The following is a 21,216-nucleotide window of genomic DNA, read 5'->3' on the forward strand; positions in this document are numbered from 1 at the left end:
CTCCTATCTATCCATCCATCTATCTATATATCCATCCATCCAGCCATCTTGTATTTTTCGAAAACCTTGGCAAATACACTAGACACTACATGCAAAAAAAAAAAAAAAATGAAATTAGACACAGACCTTACAAACTTCACAAAAATTAATTAAAAAAATAGATCATAAAAAGATCACAGACCTAGGATGGGGTTGTGGCTCAGTGGTAAAGCACTCACCTAGCACATGCAAGGCACTGGGTTTAATCCTTAGCACCACATAAAAATAGATAAATAAAATAAAGGTATTTGAAAAAAAAAATAAAACAAAAGGTCATAGACCTAAGTGTAAAATGCAAAACTATAAAACTCCTAAAAAATAATACAGAAGAAAATCTAAATGATCTTAGTTCTGGTGGCAACTTTAGATAAAACAATAAATGCAAAACATGAAAGTATTAATAAGCTAACTTCATGAAAACAAAACAATTCTGCAATTGTTATATATCCAGACAATATAATATTATTTAGTTCTAAAAAGAAATGAGCTATCAATCAATGAAAACATGTGAAGACGTATAAAGTACTTAAATGCATATTAGTAAGTGAAAAAAGCCAATCTGACAAAAGGCTAAATATTGCATGATTCCAACTATATGACATTCTTGTAAAAGGCAATACTATGGAGGCTGTGAAAAGATCAGTGGTTATCAGAAAAGCAAAATATGAAAAAGCAGAGCACAGAGGATTTTAGGGCAGTGAAACTACTCTGCATGATACTAAAATAGTAGATTCATACCACTATACATTTTTCTGCACCCAGAAATGTATAAAACCAAGAATAAATCCTAATGTAACCTATGGACTTTGGATGATAATGTTTTAACATAGGTTCGTCTCTTGTAACAAATGTACTACTGTGGTAGGGGGTATTGATTGTGAGGAAGACTCTGAATTTGTGAGGATGGGAGCACTTGGAAAATCTCCATTAATTTTGCTGTGAACCTAAAACTGTTCTGAAAAACAGAATGTTAAATTTTAAAAATAGAACCTGAGGAGTTATATTTAATAGGTATCAAATTTAAGAAATCAAGGTATTAAAGCAAATTTTAAAAACATTAAGTCACATGAAAGAAACCTGTAACAAAAGCCCACATTATTATGTGATTCTATTTATAGGAAATGTCTAGAGTTTGTCAATTAATGGAGACAAAAATTAGTTTAGTGCTTGCCAGGGGGAAGTTAGAAGTGACGTGTTAATGGGTGTAGAGATTATTTTTGGAGTGGTTAAATGTTGGTAAATCAGATAGTAGTAATGGTTGCAAAATTATAAGAATATATTTTAAAACTACTGAATTATATAATTTTAAAAGATAAATTTTATGGTACAAATGTGAATTATATCTCAATAAAGCTATTAAAAGTTACATTAATAATAAAACATAAATATTACTTTAAGCCATTAAATTGTTGGGGGTGTTAGTGGATAGAGTCAAATGGTGATATAGTTTCAAACATTTCAGTATATTTACAACTGAAATGTCAAAAGGAATTGTTAAGAATTATACTTTTATGAAAGAATTGAAGAGCAAAGAAAGACATATCAGACATAAGTATCAAAAATGTATAGAAAAGTAAGCAAAGGTTAGAACAACAACTCTGTATGAGGTAAAAGGGTCCAATGCTGGAAGTTGAATCCAGGTCAGTTAGAGCTAATGTTAAAATTTTAATTGTTCTTAAACTTTTCTTAAATATTCTGATGTCTCAGCAAATATCTTTCTCATACTATATCATATTTATAGGCTACAAATAGTCTACAAGGTGTTCAAAATATCTTCTCATAGTAAAAGATTTATGCTTCTAATATTTTCTTTCAAGAGCAAAAGAAAATGCATATTAAATATCCCAGATAATTAAAACTTCAAACTCATCCAGAGAATACTTAATAAAAACAGCTTGAAAACAAATAAAATCCTAACCTTCATGACCACAAAACTGAAACTTCCATTATGAATTACCAGTATTTTAATATCAGAGTCCTAATACATTCATTTTGGGCACCTAATTCAGAAACATCTATCTCAGTAGTATCTGTTTAATAAGAAAAATATCATTAGCTATGGAAACAGGCTGAATTCTTATATGGATCATTTATTAGTTCTGTCATTATTACATGAAGACAAATCAATCATTTTGGATACAAGTTGCAATTTAGAAAAGCAATATCCACTATATATTTTTTCATTTGATTTACTTATCCTATATTCTTTATGAAGCACTCCAGTAAGTTTTAAGATTGTGATATAGACCAAAACTAGATTTTTTAAAAATGAATTTCTAAAATATTTTTTAACTGTATTTCCAGGCTGAGTCTGTAGCACATGCCTGTAATCCCAGTGATTTGGGAGTTTGAGGCAAAAGGATTGACAGTTCTAAGCCAGCCACAGCAACTTAGTTGAGGTCCTCAGAAAATTAGTAAGACCCTGTTCTCAAAATAAAAAATAAAAACTGGACTTGGTATGTAGTCAGAGGTAAAGCACACTTGGATTCAATTCTCAGTACAAAAAAAAAAAAAGGAAAAACAGGTCAAGGGATATAACCCAGTTGATCCTGAGTTCAATCCCCAGCATTACAAAAAACTACAAAAAACAAAAAAGAAAGAAAGAAAGAAAAAACACTTATTTCCAGTCTAGTTGAACAAATGCAGAATGTAAATTGAAATTTACAGTATTTCTGATAAATTCTGTGATTGATATGATTGACAAACAATGTTTCAATAACAAATTATATAGAAAAGGGCTACATATAACTGTTTGGTAAGTAGATGGGTAGGAGTGTTGAAATAAAGTTTCTCAATTTTAAGAAATTGTCCTAGTCTGCTTTCCATCAGTGTTACAAAATACCTGAGAAAAACAACTAAAAGGAGGAAAGAGTTATTAGTTTGGCTCAGTTTCAAAGGTTTCAGTCCATGATCCATCCTCTGACCCTAATGTTTCTGGGTCTATCATGAGGTAGTACATCATGGTTTGAGGAAAGCTGCCAATTTTAAAGAAGCTAGGAAGCTGAAAGGGAGAGCAAAAAAGGGGCTGTGAATAAAATATACCCTTCTAGGACAAGCCCTCCGTGACTCACTTTCTCTTACTAGGCCCTAGCTCCTAAAGTTTTTACTACAATAAACTTACTATAGAAAATATTTTGCATTGAAAATGTATTAAGTATCTCATCTAAAAGCAAAAACATTAAAAATATGCAATCCCAAAGCAATTCATAGGAATTATATATCATAATTTTAAGATAAATTTTTAAAGCATCTTCAAATAATATTACCTGTACATTTAAAATTATTAGTATAAGGGTAAGAAAGAACCATATCTTGAAGATAATTCTAATGTGGAAAGAGTATAAATTCTGTAGTATATTTTTCAACTTAAAGAATGCAAAGAATACACTGAAGGAATTAGTAAGTTTTTTATTTTGGTTTGTGTTTTGGTACTGGAGATTGAACCCAGGGGCGCTTAACCACTAAGCCACATCCCCAGCCCTTAACTTAACTATTCACAATCTGTTAGGTCATGATTTAATTTGTATTCTTTATTTGCAAATAATGTTAACCATTTTTAATTATACAAATAAATTATTTCATTTTGATTCATGTTCACAAAATGTTTCCATATTTGTCTTTTACCAGGTTCTCAGACTTTTTCTTCTTCATCTTTAAGGACATATCCTGATTACCTATAATTTGACAATAGTATTATTACTCATACTTCAGTATTAAATAGTCTTTATTTGTTGCTCTTCTTTTCTTGTTCATTTTTACGAGAAATTTATTAAATTTAAAATTTATTCAAAAGAACACTTAGCTGTCATAATGTTTATTTTATCTTTGTTTTCCTCCTTGTTAATTATTTAAGCTATTTTGTTTATCTTCTTCCTCCTATATTTATGAGATTTATTCAGTTGTTCATTCTAACATCTTAAGTTGTATATTGGTGTCATTAATATTCAGCCTTTATTGTATGGCCATTTAGGGATACTTTTTTCTAATTAATCACAATTGAAGCTGCATTTAGTTTGTACTATTCTTATTATCCTTAAATTATAAATATTTTGTGATTTGCAATATAGAATTTCTTCATTTAACTTTATTCAATTTCAGTTACAAATGCATTCTCAAGATAGTACTTTTTAAAATTAGTTGAAACTTGTTTACAATCCTATAATGGGTTCAATTTTTACAGATGTCCAATATGGTTTGTAACAAACCTTAGGCAATGTTTTATAGCTATTCATTCAAATTTGTTAATCATATATTTTTTGTCAAAATTTGTTTACTAATTTTTTTGGAAATTGTATATTAAATTGTTTTGGAATTATATAACAGTTTTGGAATTGTATATGAAAATGCCCTGCATTGGATTTAATTTTTGTTTGTTTACATTTTTAAGGTTATATTATTGAAGCCTACAAGTTTGGGAATTTCATATCTTTTTCGTGAAATTTTATTCATTATATAAATACGTTTTTGTGTGTAAATTCATCATTACTATATTTTTTCTAATATTAGTATGGCTATACTAAATTTTGTTGTTCTTATTAGCATTTAGCTGATGTACTTTCTTTTCCGTTTTTCCTTCCAGATATTCTTTAGTTTATGTCTGTTATACACTGTTACTCTTTTTTCTTTTAAAATAATGTCTCCATTCATATCAGCATTTTACACCTTCTGTTTTTCCTTTATGCTGCAGTCTCAATGAGTCTTGAATAGAGTCTTTTTTACTGTCTTCAATAGGCAACTTGAATATTTTCTCCTTAACAGAAGTAAAAGTAAAAATCACACCATAGTAGATGATATTATTTTTGTGCAAAAACTCAAAATTAACTTTTGTTAACTATTTATAACTCATTTTTTATTATGAGTTTAAAATAATTATTACTGCTATCCAAAGAAAAACCAACTAAACAGCATTGGGCCTACTAAGCTTTCAAAGGATTCACTGAAAAACTATGTTAGTTAAAATGGTATGAACCCTCTGAAGGTGTAAATATTTCTGGGTAGAATCAATGGTATTTCTGATGATACTTCTGGAAGTTTATGATTTAAGTCAGAAAACCAAATGTGAAAAGAATCAGATATATGAAGAACATAAATAAATCCAAAAAACTCTTTATTTTCACTGACTATAAATAAGCTTATCTACCAAAGAGTAGAGAAAAAGAGTTTTGTTTTTTTTTCATTTTGACCTCTTATTTGAGAGGGTTGAAAGGTTGTGACTGATATTCTTATAGTTAAATAGAGAATTTCAGGAATACTTAATATGTCAATCAGCCTTCAAATTTAAGAAAAAACGTTGTGGGAAAGATTAAGAAATTATTCTTGACATTTAACCTAATCACTGGAAAAGTTAAGAGACAAAAGTAGCACTTTCAGAATAAAATCCGAAGGAGTTTTTGGGAAAAGCTAAAGTTCAAGGAGTGATAATTTTCCTGGCCTACAGTAAATAAAAACCACTAGAAATACTTAAGAGCATATGGTTCAAATTCTTAAATTATATTACTTTGAAATATATGAAGTTCTCTCTCCTTTTCCGTCTTCCAGTACAGGACCTAGTGTAGATGGTCATGGGAGGGAGAGAGAGAGAGGAGAAAAGGGAGAGGAAGAGGGATAGAGAATAACCATCATCTGAAATGATAAAAGATGTAGCAATGATACCATATGACCTAGTTATCCTCCTCCCTTAAATTTATTAAGACAAGTAAAACGGGTAAAGAAAACCAAATAGCTTTGTATCTCTAGCAGTTATCTCTTGAGATTTCCCACCTTCATCTTTGGAAAACCATCATTATTACTGAAAGAAACTAAACTTACACCAGTCAACAATGTTTACCATCCAGAAGCTGGCCAGGCTTGAGAGGATTCAAGAAGCAGCTGATTCTTCCGTTCTGCCTGCTCTCCTGCATCACATTGCGTTAGCTTCCCTAGTTAGCTATTCCTTTTCGAGGACCTGTCTTTACTATTGACTTGTATATTTTGGTGTAAGGTCTCAATGACAGTGACAACCAAAAAGACCTGTCTTTACTAAACCGTACATTTTCCTGAAAAGAATATTAAAGATCCCTCCCGCGTGTTTATTTTACCTAACCCAGAAAAAAGCTGACTTCCACCCAGTTCGCAGCTCTGAGGATTCTTCCTCCAACTCCCTCCATTCACTGCCTTTGGGTTTCGCACCAGTTCCTCGCTTTTTTTTTTTTTTTTTAAATCTTCTTTCCCTTTTTTTAGGGTTAAATGACAGGCACCTCCTACTGTTTTAAGTGGCCTGTCACTCTGATCCGCTGTGCAGTTGTGATTGGCTAACGAGAGGGCGTATAGCTCCGCCCCCACTTCCCTTTGCCGCGCTTGCTGGGGTTTTTCCCAAAGGTGGAGAACGTGATTCCGGAGGGCTGCAATAGGAGCAGGTGGAGAAGCATCCTTGTTTTGGCAGTTGCTGCAGTTCTTCCTCTTATCGTGGGTCTGAGCCAAGAAAGGACAAGCATTCTTCCGTTGCTGTTTGAGCTTCAGTGAACTGTTGCTCAGAATCTAGGCACTTCGGACACTTCGTCTCACTCCTTTCTCTGATTTCACTGTATAAATCACTTATACATTTGTAACCCTGTGACTCTACTTTCTGCTCATTGCCCAGAGGAAGGGGTCAAACAGGAATTTCAAGTGTTTTGACGAGAGGGTCTGAGTACTGCAAGGAGCTGTCTAAGGTGCTGAAGCTTCCCTAGCGTTTGTCTCCACCAGCGCCACAAGGGCTTAGATTGCACGTTTTCAGTTCTCTTTCTGGTTCCCTATGCCTTGGATAAATCTGTTATCAGGATCGTGAATATATCTCTCCGTATCATGGCACACGTGAGACACTTTCGGACATTAGTTTCTGGATTTTATTTCTGGGAAGCAGCACTATTACTCAGGTAAGTCTACTTGTATTTACAGTCAGAGGAATCATTAAGTCTGTGCATTACTTTGCAACCACTTGTTATTGATGAAGTTGAAAGAAATTTGCATTCTATACTGACGTACTGAAATCATCCCTTAACTCGTATTGTTTTCTATGTAAAACTGCCTAGCAGTCATCTATTGGGACCTGTGAAAACAGGTGATTTTCCTTATTTTCACTGATTTGTGTATTTGTAAATAGCACCTTAAGTTATTTGCAGCTGAGATTACTTTAGAAAAAAAAAGAATATTCCAAAAGCCTAGATTTTCCTTCTCACATACTGCTTTTACAATTTCCTTTTTAAAGTGACATATATTGTGAGTTTTTTCTTTTTAAAAGTTATGAAACATCTTGTAATTAGAAATGGGACATTACTAACTTTTTAAAAGGCAGAAATATAGAACACAAGTATTTGCAGATCAAAGGAACTCTGAACATTGCTGATATATTCTAAGATTAAGTCAAATGAATGAAAACTAAGGATCTTGCAGGTACTATTTTCTAATGACCTAGTTCAGTTACTACATGAAGGCAAAATCATAAATAATTCATTAGATATGTTTGATATCAAGAATTATTTTGAAGAAAGTATTTAACCAACCTATTAAATTATAAAATTGCTCTATGACATATCATTTTTAAATTCTGTTCCAATAATATTCAATGGGCTTTTTAAAAAATTAATTTAAAGAGGATATCAGAGTGTAGCCAAAAGATCAGCTAATTTAATCCCTATTCTTAATCAAATAATACATAAAGGCAAGATACGGCTCATACAGATTTCTGAACCATCAATACAAAATGTTATTTTACCATTACCATATAATTATCATAAGATTTCCATTTTTTATTGGTGTCAAGCTCTTCAAGAGGGTTGGAGTTAAGTAATTTGAGTAAGTTATGCATATGCTGATTTCTATTTGAAGTATGGAAGTATTCTTTTCTGTGTTAGTATGTCAATTTTTTTTCAATCTTTGGGCTGCCTTAAAAAAATATCAAATGTATCTCATAAACTACCTTACAGAAAGTCAGATTATTTTGATATCTATAAAATAGGAACTGTTTGAGAATGTTATTATATTTCCCAAGTTATTGATTTTTTTAAATTAAGGTTTTGAACTATTATGAATTAATGTATTTTAAGTAAAAATGTTTTGATGTGTTAAATTCTGATAACTTTACAATTGCCAGAAATCTTATATGTATTGAGTAAAACAAAATGTGTGGAGCTTTTTAAATTTATGAAAATTTCATGTAAAAGAGTACTAAGTTCATGTTTTGAAAGAAATTATTCACTTTACTATAATTTCTTTTTAATGTTTAATAATGTGCTTTTTCCCAATGAAATCAGATTATTTTATTATGATAGATACTTAAGATCAGTAAGATATTTTGGTTAATGAGGTCAGATATGTACAGTGGCAATTCACCGTGACATTTGCTATCATTTGCTATTTTCTAAATACATAATACTCATCACTAGATCCTTTGATTTAATACTAGTTTAGTTGAAATTTACAAAAATATATTTCAAATAGATAATAATTTGTCTTCATTTATATTGAGTAATTTTAGTTAAAGTGCTTTTTATGAATAATCAAAAATGTAATCTATGAAAAAAGATAATACAGAATTTTATGTAATAATTATATTCTTCATTACATTTACTTTCTTCTCTAATAATTCAAATAAGGTTAAGGTTTATCTGTATACTGGAGTATTCTTAGGTGAGAGTAACTCATAATTCTGTGAAGAATAATCATGTGTGAAAATTAAATGTTTTCACGTTCATTGATGGTTCCTGAAAGAGGATTTCCTATAGTAAAGAAAGGGAAGCTCCCTCTACTGGAAATTATTTGTAAATTAATGTCTTTATGGAAACTAGTCTTTGTTGATTAAATCTGTTTGTGATGTATTAAGCAATAGGAAACAAAGGGAAAATTAAGATAAAGAAGTATTTCATATTAAATGTTCCTACTTATTTGTCTTTTAATTTGTTTTTTAAGTTTTATTTAGTTCTTGGCATGCAAGAAGTATTCTTATTTATGGGGCACAGTGTGATATTTGAGAAAATGTATGCACCCTGTAATGATCAAGTCATATTTAGAATAAGCATCACCTCAAACATTTATCATTTCCTTGTGTTTGGAATATTCAGAATCCTGTCTTCAAGTTATTTTTAAATATATATTTTAATATTGTTAACTGTGAGCACCCTACTGTACTAAATAACATTAGGACTTACTCCTCCTAAGTATAATTTTTAAAAATTCTAGGTCAATTTGGAGGATTGAAAACCAATCAAAGCCATCAACATTTATAAGTAAATGATTTGCTGGTGCAAAGTTTTTTCATAGGTTTTAAATTTTTTTAATTTTTTAGGTGAGATATACATATAAAAAGCACACAAATAAAGTTTCCATCTAGAAAAAGTTTCACAGAGGAGACATGCCCAGGTAGAGAGATCTTGGATCAAAAAGTAGAAGTGTCGTTATCACCCCAACCTTTCTCACCATCATATCCTTTACCAGGAATTATCTTATCCAAAAGTAATCACTCTTTGGACTTATACAGTAAACTTATTTACTTCTTTTTAACTTTATATAAAATGTCATTTGAGTCTGCTTTATTTTTCTGAGCATTATGTTTATATAATGTATCCATGTTGTCACATGTAGCAGGAAGTTATTACTGCATGCTATTCCATTGTATGACTATACCACAATTAATTTCTCCATTACCCTGTTGAACATTTGGGTTTCTCAAATGTTTGAGGTAATATATACACATACATACAATTTTGGTAATGTGTATGTTGCATCCAAGACTTTCTCTATGAGAAGGACTGCTGGGTCATAGAAGAAGCATGAATGTGTTCAGCTTTAGTAGATACTACCAGTTTTCCAAAGTAGTTGTACCTATTTGAATTCTTATCAGCAATGTTTGAGAGTTCTTGTTGATTACTAGAATAAAACTTGATTAATGCAATGTTATTATATAACATTCTAGCATTTTCTTTGACTACTGTAGAAAGTCACAGATGATATTTTTACCTCTCTTAGCTCTTTTAGCAAATGAGCTTTATAAAGGCAAAATCAGCAGAGCAATAATATTTATTATAAAAATACAAATGGAAGCATTCATTACCAGAATATGTCAGGAATGGGACATTTTTAGAGGAAAATTTTTATGAAAATAATTCTTCAAATTAAAAAAGTGAGAAAGCTGCATACACATAAGATATATGAATTTCAAAGTAGTAAAATTTTTAAAGCATTCACATTTTTCTCAGACATTGCTGCTTTATTAAGCAGTTCTGTGGTTTTTTGGTTTTAGTTCTCATATTAATAAAATAAGGAACAAAACATCAGTGTTCAGCTTTCTTTGAAATGGAGATAAGTGATGATTATGAAGAACATGCAGAATAAATTATAAAAGCAGAAAAACTGCCAGAAATATTTCACTTAAATTATCTTCATACTATAACATTTAATTTTTCTTCTTTACAATTTGATATAAAAATAGGCTTGCTCTTTGAATAAATTATGGCACATCATGTCAAAAACTGAATGTAAATTTCAGAAGTTATGATAATCAAAAATAAAAGACTTGATTTACTTCAAAGCCTATGAAACACTTTGGCACTGAATTTCTGGGTTTTGCTTTTGTTATTTTTTGAAGGATGAGAGAAATTCTTTTTAATGTTTATTGGCTCTGTTTTCTTATGTAACATGTTGAAGAAAAATGCACTTCAAGGAATAAATTTTTACTACTATCATGGTTTATGCATACAGGAATAAAAGCAAGAATCTATATAGGTTTTTTCAAATTATGCTACAAATAGCATATGATTCTGTTCTTTTTGTCTGAAAAATATCATAAATTGTCCCTTGTATAGAAGAATCATAGCCCAGCTCCTTAGTCAATGCCTCAGGCAGTTTACCCTGAAGATTCAGAAAACAGCTGGTGAAATATCTTCTGTTCTATAATGTTCCTCTCCCTTAACCACATAACTGTGTATGAGAGTAAGTCAATCAACAATTATGTATTTCCTGTATAATGTTAAGCAATTCAAGAAGATTCATTGACCAAATTCTGTGCACAAATATTTCTGCTAAGCACATTTAGTTATGGATGACTGCGAAACTTCTACATTTTCCCATCACAGAAATTAAGTCTAGAAGAAAAATAAAAAGTGTCACCAGTTAAGAAAAACACTAATAACAATGTTTTAAGGAATGTGAAGTAGAGAAGCTGTGAAGAAGGCTCGATACTTGTACCGGGCCTTGTAAAGTACTTCTTCAATCATCAGAAATGAGATGTATGTAAAGTAAATCACACAATTATATAGTATGTGTATGGAAAGTGGTGATGGACTAAGTTGAAGAAATTTATTTTCAATTTAAAACTATATACTAATAACAACAACTACTGATCTAGCTGCAATAATAAACCTACAGCAATATGGAGGAGTTGTAGCATCTTTTTACCATGAAATATGGATAACATTTAAAAGCAAATAATTTACAACTGGAGAGTCTTTATTATTGGAATAGTCTTGTAACTTGCTTAAAATACCTCTATAAATCCCTCTCCTTCAGAGATCGTTTACTTCAAATTACAGTTAATAGCCTAGTGGTGTGTACTGGGCCTATAGTCCTATCTACTCCAGTGGCTAAGGCAAGAGAATTGCTTTTGCCCTGGAGTTCATAAGATTGATAATAGTTAGTAACAGTAAGAACTATATTCAGAAGCAATGGCAAAACTACTAGGAAAAATGTTTATAATCTGTTTTTTTACTTTGGAGACTACTTTGGCATTTTCTTCAAAAGATAGTCTCTTAAAAGAAATACTGGAATCAAATCCATTTTCCAATTGAATTGTTGAAAGAAAAGAAATTAGCCAAATCCAAAAAAAAAAAAAAAAAAAAAAAAACCAAGGCTGAATGTTTTCTGATAAACATATAGAAGCTAATTCATAATGGGGGGGGGCAGGGTAGGAAAGAATGAAGGAATTTGGAATTGTGCAGAGGGGAGTGAGGGGAGGAGAGGGGTGTGGGAATGGGAAGGACAGTGGAATGAGACAGACATTATTACTCTATAAACATGTATGATTACACTACTGGTGTGATTCTGCACCCTATTCAGCCAGAGGAAAGAGAAGTTGTGCTCCATTTGTATACAATGTGTCAAAATGCATTCTACTATCATGTAGAACTAATTAGAACTAATTTAAAAATTTAAATAAAAGAAAAGAGGACTTTGAACTTGGTTTAGGGTGTGTGAGATGCTAGTTTTGCATCTTGTCATCAGTTAGGAATGTAGATATATATATATCTACATTCACATAGAGATTTAATGTTATGAACTGTAGATTTAATAAAGGGTTATAAGAAGAGAGAATACAAATAAAAAAGAATGGAAAATACATTTACATGTCATAATATTAGAATACTTAAAGTGGGGTATAGAGAAGAAATAGCTCTGAGCCAAGGGTGGAGGTAAAACTTGTCAGGTTATGACGAAGTGACAAAATTACAAATTTGTCAGAATTTTATCTACCCATCCAAATGACCTTATTAAGTAACATATATCTTTCCATCAATTTTCTATAGTGTTTGTCATTACATGAACTTTAACTAAAGTAATAAACTAGTCTACAATGACAGAGGATACATTTTGCTCAAGTTTTCTCAGAAAATTTTTAGGGAATTATTTTGAAGAAGATAGATCTTTTACTTTCCTCTATGTTGTAAAATATACAGTGGATCATTCTTTGATTCTATCACCAAACCTGTCCCCTATACTTTTCCATATGATTATCTTTATACTTAATTACCAGTACTTATTGAAAATACATTCATATATAGTTACATGTCTATTTGGAAATATAGTTTTTATTTTCGTTTTTATTTGTTGTTGTTTCCCATTAGGACAACAGTATAGCTTGCAGTTTTGTCTTATAGGGTTAGTAGGCAGGAAAAGAGACATGAGAATTACCTCCAGATAACTAATTCTGGAGTGAAGGCAGGAATTCTAAGAAAGAACCAACTGACTACAAATTCAAACTTGTGTTTCAGATTTTCAGCAACAAATGGAAAGTATTTGAATAAAAAATTAGCTGTTAAGTCACAGAAAATGAATCTGTTCTACAACTGCATGGCAACAATAACACATTTTTAGAAAATAGAGTTTTAAGTCCTTAGATGTTGTCAGAAAAAAATACAGTGGTAAAAAGATGTATCTTCATGACAGTGCATTTCTGAAATTGTGTTAAACTCTCTGTATTAAGAGATTTTTTTTTTTCTAGGAGAAGGTATTTCCATTACATCACAGGCAATCTCAAGTACAGAAGCAGTAACTTTTGTGGTACAATTAGGAATGGCAAAAAATCTAAAAGTTATTAACAGTCTATAGAAATAGTTTAGGGGATGGAATATTCAAATGCAAGTGATGAGTAATTCTCTATGAGGGGACACAAACATTTGTATAAGCCCTAAGATGTTTCTCATACTATTATAAAACCTTCGCAACACTGATTCATTGCATTTAAATTGGAGGTAATTGGTCCAGCCAAGATCCTAACTAAATTTGAGAATCTCTGAAAAACATCTCCAACAGGTGGTTAACCTAAATTTTAAAATTCCAGCAATAAAACTTCTTTACTCAGAAAAAAATATTTATCAAATAATTTTAAGAATATAAACTAAAATGTTACTCTATTTTTTCATGGCCAAAATGAATTTATTTATCCTATACATGCCTCTGTAAGTATATGTCTCTGATTTGTTTGTTTGTTGGGTTTATTTTTATTTGTTTCTGTTTCCTCTGCTTAAGACAACCATCCTGCTCAGGGAAACTTTACCTATATTTGAGGCATGGTTTGAATTAGTAACATTTTCCGTGCAGGAAGCTTGGATGTTCTAACTTTCTACCTAAATTTCTCTATGACTTCTAGAAAAATGTATAAAGCAATGACTACATTTAATGGAGCATGCAAAGTATTAGGCAAACAAAACCCTCATTTTTAATAATATATCACCATAGAGATGAAAATTCAAACTTGTGTTTCAGATTTTCATTCAAATTTTCTCTTACCTTCCAATTATAAGTCCCATGGAGATAGGATAATTTCTGATTTTTGTTTTACATGCATAGTATTAATTCACTATCATGCACAAAGCAGATACTCAACTATGAATCAACCTGACATGGCATGTGCCCCTCTCACATATATATGACTTTAGATTTGAATTCCATTTAAATCTGTGTTATTACCTGGAGTAAAAAGAGAGTCTTATATTCAAGATCTCATAAAATATATAGGATCAAACAAATCTAAGAAGATATTGCTTATTCTGAGAAAAGGCTGTGAAATAGAAATGGAAGCATCTAGTGGAATAATGAAAGATTTGTTTCTCTTTTGCCCCATAATTAATTGAAAATTTGTGTTGTGTATTGCAATATAAATTATTGTGCAATTATATAATAATTATGCAATTATTTCTCAGCATTTTTAAATTCTGAGTCTTAAGGAACTGTTTTAGACATTTTTTTCAAACTGCCTTCTATGAAACTATAATACCACAGATATACTCTATATTTGCTTATGTATTTTGTATATCTGTGCTTTGTATATATCCAAAGAATAATACTTTTCATCCCTGCCCCCCAAAAAAACACTTAGGCTCAGCCCCTGTTGGGTAATAATACCCCATGGTTTAATGGTTACTACTCTATCATGCTGCTTGTTAGACTAAAATTGTAGTTTTTACCACTGGGATGAAATAAAGCAAGTATTTATTTATTTCATATTTTACTAGGACTTTGAAGCTCTGGAAAATAAACAAATAGTTGTGATTATTAACCTACTGACACTCTTTAAGATAAGTTAGTCCTGAAAACCCTCAACAATATTATCTTTTTTCAAAATGCATATGGTTCCCAGAAGCTACTAGGCTTTGTAAGAATATATTTCAAGCCACTATTGCCATACCAATGTTATTGCTGGATGCCTTTCATAATTTTTACCCTATCTTAAAATCCTAGAGATAGTATAATTTACAGTAGTTTTTCTATGATTTAGATTCTGTTGACTTTCATTTTTTTGTGTTAGACAAATATAAAAGCTTATATTTCTTTTGAAAGTTAAATTTATCATGTTACAAAGAAGGATCTCAACAGTTGGTGAGGATGTTAGCTTTGGATATTCTTAGATTCAAGAATTAAGAGGTAAAAAGCTGAGAGTGTTACTACAAAAAGAAACAATAAACCCACAACTTACTAACAACAAGCAAAATGCTAGAAAAGTAGAAGAAATTATTAATGATCAGCAAGGGCAAAATGTTTACCTTATTATTGTTCATATTTACCACACAGCACTTTAAATAGGAACCTGGGAGAAGAGAAATGATTTGATCTTCAATGAAATGACCACTCGAATGTTTTCCATCAGGTGACTGGGAGGAAAAATGTAAATTCCATCTCTTTGCCTGGCTAATCCCTACTAAATTCACATATTCATTCACCTTCTCTAAGAAAACTTCTCTGATCTCCCTTCCAAGTCTATTTGAGGATGCCTCTTATGTGCCAGTGCCACACAGCTCAAGGGTGTGGTAATCCAGTGCTCCATATAGTTCAAATTGTGAAGTCCTTGAGGCAGGGACAGTAATAATAGTTTTATCCTCAGGGTTTAACAGACTATCTTGAGCAATGATAGAACTATTGATTTTGGAGTGAAGCAACATTTTTTTCATTCAAAAGCAAATTAACAATTTCAAATAAATAATTATCTTCAGGCATAACCAAAATCACCGTTATCTTTCTCTGTTCTTCCATTCAGGAGAACTGCTTGAGAAATTTGGTGCAGGTTTTTTTTTATTCCTAATTTTATTTGTTTGTGGTAATATTTTTTACGACTTGCCTCTTATCTCTCTTTTGTAAGAAAAAGTGCCCTAGTTTATCCACTTACTGACTGTTCACCTATACCACACTTGTTCATATATGGAATTCATCCCCATCTCTAATATATGAAGTAGAATTATGCTTTCATGTTGTGATGGTATCTTTTAAAGACTGACAAAACATAAACAACATTTCATATGAAAATGGTTGTAGCAACTGTTTCATACATAAAATGTTTCATATATAAAATGTATCTTTAAATCATCAAATGATTTTTATTATTTACTTTTATAATATATCTGGACTGGGAAGAGAAAGTATAAGTAAATGATCATCCTAAATATTAATCAAATAAATATGAATCCAATATTAATGTGCATTCTCAAGGTATAATATTTAAATTTGTATTATTACACCCATCACAGTTCTGGGATTATAATCATTGACAAGTTTTTGATTCCCTAGATAAGTTGAGAACCACTGATGTTAGAGAACATTTGTGTCTTTTAATCCAATTATGTGCATTTAATGATTTAGTTCCAAGAGACTCTTTTGCTGAAACTTCTGAAATTATAGTTTTTAATGAGAACCAAACACAGTAACAATTATAGATATTGAGGGGAAAAAATCCCTTTTGGAATGGGAAGGAGCACAAACTCCTTATAACAAAGAAGACAATTTAAATAAAATTTGAGTAGACAGAAACGATGGAAAGAGTATTTTAGGCACAAAAGGCATTGTTCACAATGAAGAGTCTCCCTAGGAAATGGAGGCTATGGCTAACTTCATAGTAACATTGCTATCAGGGGAAGCCTCAAATTTTCTTTTCTAGTAAATCCATACTTTATGTTATTTCAGGATTAGCTTCCTAGGGAAAATTTATAGGATTATTCTAAGGTGTTAAAAAGTATCAACAAATGTTTAGTCAAAATAATACTTCTCTTTATCATAAGATTTCATTGTCATCACTTGATTGTAAAAGAACATTTTAGTAAGCTGATTTTATATTTACATTTTTGTTAATGTCCATCCCTTAAAGTATATTTGCCCTATGTATTAGAAGTCTAAAGACAAAAATAATTAATTATAGATAAATTAAACAAAACAAAAATCCAAGGAAATATGCATGGCTTTTCATAATCTTATTTTAAAAATTCTTATATTCCTGACAAAAGATAATAAAGGAATATATAATGAAATCCTTAACCCATTAATATAAAAACAATCTATCTCTATAAAATGCTTCCTTTTAAATAATAAATCACTCTAATATATGTTTTAAAATATCACTCTAAATGATATTTCTACTAGTTATTAAATCAGTCCCTTTTAAGAAGAGACTTATCTTTAACTTAATAAAATACTGAGAAACCTATCTTTGTATAATATATTCTCCTGTCTAGTACAAATAAATGAATGTCCTTGTGTCTTTAATTTGCCTCCTATTTTATTTATTGGGAAGAAAAGAAGCAGCAGAGGATTATACAGAATAAACTATTAAGAAATCTCCCTTTTGCTTCATGTTATTTCATTGTAAAGCCCATAAAATACTTGAAAAGATAAAATAATTATTTTCCTACCTTAAATCTCTGGAATTCAGGATATCTCTTTCTTCTGCAAAACTTAAAATGGAGTGAGATCATAAAAGATATTGCCTGCTTCAGATCTCTGATGGTGTTTTCTGAGATGATAGTAAGAGAATTATATCTTATGTGTAGCTTAAATATTTCCCCTAAGTAACAACATGTGATCTTAAAATTTTTGCTCTACTTGAAAAGGCCAAAGTACATATCATTCTCTATATATTAGCAGTTCTATAATATGTCAACTTAGAGCAAAGATTACACTGAAGAAGTTTGATATGAAAAATTTCAAATTTCTGGAGCAAACTAAAATTCATGCTCATGAACATAGTAGTATAAAGATGGAATATATGCATTTACAAAATATAGCTAGTTTATTTTGGGTATTTTGTAACTTAACCAGTATTGCATTCTATCTTTTCTCCTCTTGCATTTGAATACATATTTGAACACCAGATTTGGAGACAAGAATCAGGGTCAAGTCTTGGTTCTTGCCTTGGAGGACTGGGTGACCTTTCTACAGACTGAGTGATTGTATTGAATATGCTATTTTTAATTATAACATGTAGAGCTGTATGCACCTAGAGAGTAAAATTAAAAAAAAATAACATGGTCAAAATGTGATCATCTCTCTTTAGCAAAAAATATGTACTTAGTATCACTGTTATAATTTCTTACTTCACTTAGTATCAGTAGCCTTTATTCCAAAAATCTATGTAATTTATAAAATTTATTATTATGATAGACATGAGAGGTATTGAATTGCAGGAAAATACATAAGGGATAGACAGACCAGTGTTTCATTGTTGTGTTAGTTCAGAGTAGATTACCTTGTGAGTGACAGGAAGACTACAATAATACAGGTTTTAGAAAAATTATTTTCCTTCTGAAAAGAAAAAAATAGCTAAGGAAATGAGAAGACTAAGAGTGAAATGGGGGTTAACAATTCTTCCCCCTTCTTGTTTTGCCACCCTGGGATTTCTTCTTTTAAGATCCAAATAGATGATTTGATTCCAGTCATCATAGCTGCTTTCCAGCCATCAGAAAGGAGGAAGAAGCCTTTCTTTAAAGGCACTTTCAAGACATTAAAGAGTTCTGAGCTTCCCTTTTGCGTGTCCATGGGGCCAAGTTTTGGTGTAAATAGAAATGGCAAGTTTAAATTCTTGGAATGCCCTTAGAGGGAGGGCCAAAGGCTCCCATCTAGTTTTGCAATCTGTCCTGTAGAACTCAGTCATTAATGAAGAAAAAGGGACTTCTTTCTTTTTATTAAATGAAGGAAAGACAATAGGAAAGTAGCAAATCAGATTTTGTTTCAAATATATAATTCAAGAAGTAATTTGAGAAGAAAATATGTGGATTATGAGGAGTAGAAAAATTAATGTCTGAGAAGGTAGAACAGAGTCAATGGCAATAGGATATTCCAAAAATGAAAAGGGGCATACGTAAGAAATAATAATAAAAAAAAAAAAACAGAAAAATGCTTGTCCACTAATTGGATGTAAGGAGAAAGTATGAAAGTATGATAGGATTATTATCATATTTGCACTTTTAGTAACTGGTTAAATTATAGAAACATATATATCCACCTGCACATAAGCATGTAAAACATTATTTATAATTATGTACATGTATTTATAGTATATATGGTTCAATATATCACACATACATATATATACACATGTATATAGATGGAACCATATATATGGATGTTCATATGTATATGGACTGTGTATGTACCACATATATGGTTTTACATATTTATGTATAGTGCATATGTGTACATGTACATGTGTGTTTATATGTGTAATACATAAAATACATATGTATATATAATGTGATATATATGTATATATAATATGCATGTGCATATATGTATGTTTATATGTATAATGCAATATATGTGTATATAATATATATGTACATATGTGTGTGTGTGTGTGTGTGTGTAATGTGATGCCTATGAGATACACGGTTAATGTAAAACTTCAGCTAGAGATGAGAGTATAGATCTGGAAATAGGCAAGATCAGATGTCTAGAATTCTGGGGCAGATCTTTCCAAAATTTTTTCATACTTGAGTAGCATATAATGTTCCACTCAATTGCAATAAATAAGCAAATTGCAATAAATAAGCAAAATTCCTGGCCTGTGGGCTCCAACTTCCCCAAACCCCACACCACATACTAGAAGCTGAACTATGAATAACATGGCACACCTGTAAATTCACTGGAGAATGAATATGAGCAAAAATTCTTTTCTGGCCAGAACACTGCTATTCAAATTATGGCCCTTTAACCAGTAGAAAAATCAATAATCTGTACTTCTTATAACTACAAATTTTGAATTCCATGATAATTTCCTAAATCAGAATTTACATTTTATCATGCTCCTCAAGTGATTCATAAGGACATTCAGGTTTAAAAAGTCCTCTTCTAGGAACATCAACTTCTAAGGCATGAAAAGAAGAGAAAATATTGGGGGAAAAAAGAACAACAGAGTAGTTAAGAGAAAAATGAGAATTACAAGACAGTAAGTATATCACAAAAACTGAAGGAAGTATTTTAGAAATTTTAAAAATTATCAATATAATGTCATGAAGTAGAAAAACGAAAAGAATATAGAATATAGAAAAAAATATGGAGGCAGGACACACATGGGAAATTTCTATGCTTCTGTGAACCTAAAACTATTCTAAAAAATGAAGTCTATGAAAATTTTAAAATCAAGAGTTTGAGCTTGTGTACAATCAAGAGAAAAGAAGTCAATGAATTGAGAAACACTTAGAATACAGAAAAGATGGGTAAAATAGAGGATAAAAGATGAAAAAGAAGAATTAAAAGGGTAATATTTAAAGGGCAGATTTTGAAATAGATTAGAGTTAAGCCTGAAACTAAATGGAAGAAAATTAGGATAGATACAGAACATATGCTGTATATTTTGGTGCTCTGATTTCATAATTCAGTAGCTAACTGCTTGGTTTTCTCTATGAAGTAGGAGGCAAGGTCATCACCTGAGATAAAGATGAACAATGAAGCAGACTAGTGAAGGTGACTAGTTACAAAGCACAGCTATAGAGTAGCTCTCCAAGAGCATTCAGACCAGCCTCATTGCAGAAGATGCACCTATCACACTGAAGGAGATGAAGCCTTCAAGCATAATCTTTATGAATCTTTGTGAAGACTGCACTAATTCTGGTGGCAAAACAATAAGTAGAGCACATATCACCTAATTCAAATCAACTGCATATTTTTTCCTAATGAGCACTATACAAGGCTATTCTACAAAATAAAAAAAAAGGAAAAACCCTCATCACTTTTCAAAAGGTGAAATGTGATGCACTCAATTAGAATCACAGTTGATTAATCTTTTCACTGAAAAATATAAGAATAAGACCTGATTTCAATTTTTTTTTACTCTGTTTCCATTATTCTATACGTAGGCACCATGGTTGGCAATGTTGGCATAGATTTTTCACTCATGTTTCTGAAGTTCTTTCTTTTTCATTTTGAAGTGGTTGGCCTTTTCCTACAAAGCATTGTCTCCAGGGATTCTGTTATATTTTATTAAAGGATAACATAGTTTTTTACTGTCACAGAAAATAACTTCTATACTATTTAGATTGTCGAACTCCTTTTGCTTCACTGGTAATTAAATTTTTACCAAAATAGTTTAGGCCTATAGGACTAAAGGTGGAAGGTAAAAAAAAAAAGATGGGGATGGGTTGGGTAATAAGGGTGAGAGAGAAGGAACTGGGGATAAGAGGGAAGAAGGAT

General features: G+C 30.9%; 1 protein-coding gene across 2 annotated transcripts in view; it reads left to right on the forward strand.

Moving 5' to 3' along the window:
• The first annotated feature begins 6,410 nt into the window (after positions 1-6,410).
• Positions 6,411-21,216, forward strand: part of Glra3 (glycine receptor alpha 3) — a 173,582-nt gene continuing 158,776 nt past the window's right edge. For both annotated transcript variants that reach the window (XM_046427546.2, XM_046427547.2), the window contains exon 1: positions 6,411-6,932. In XM_046427546.2, the coding sequence (XP_046283502.1) occupies positions 6,862-6,932 (71 nt within the window). In that variant the 5' untranslated portion in view covers positions 6,411-6,861. The remainder of the gene's footprint in view (positions 6,933-21,216) is intronic.

Source organism: Marmota monax, unplaced genomic scaffold (genome assembly GCF_021218885.2).
Source record: "Marmota monax isolate L192 unplaced genomic scaffold, Marmota_monax_Labrador192_F-V1.1 WCK01_AAM20220418_F8-fsc00159, whole genome shotgun sequence".
Classification (NCBI taxonomy): Eukaryota; Metazoa; Chordata; class Mammalia; order Rodentia; family Sciuridae; genus Marmota; species Marmota monax.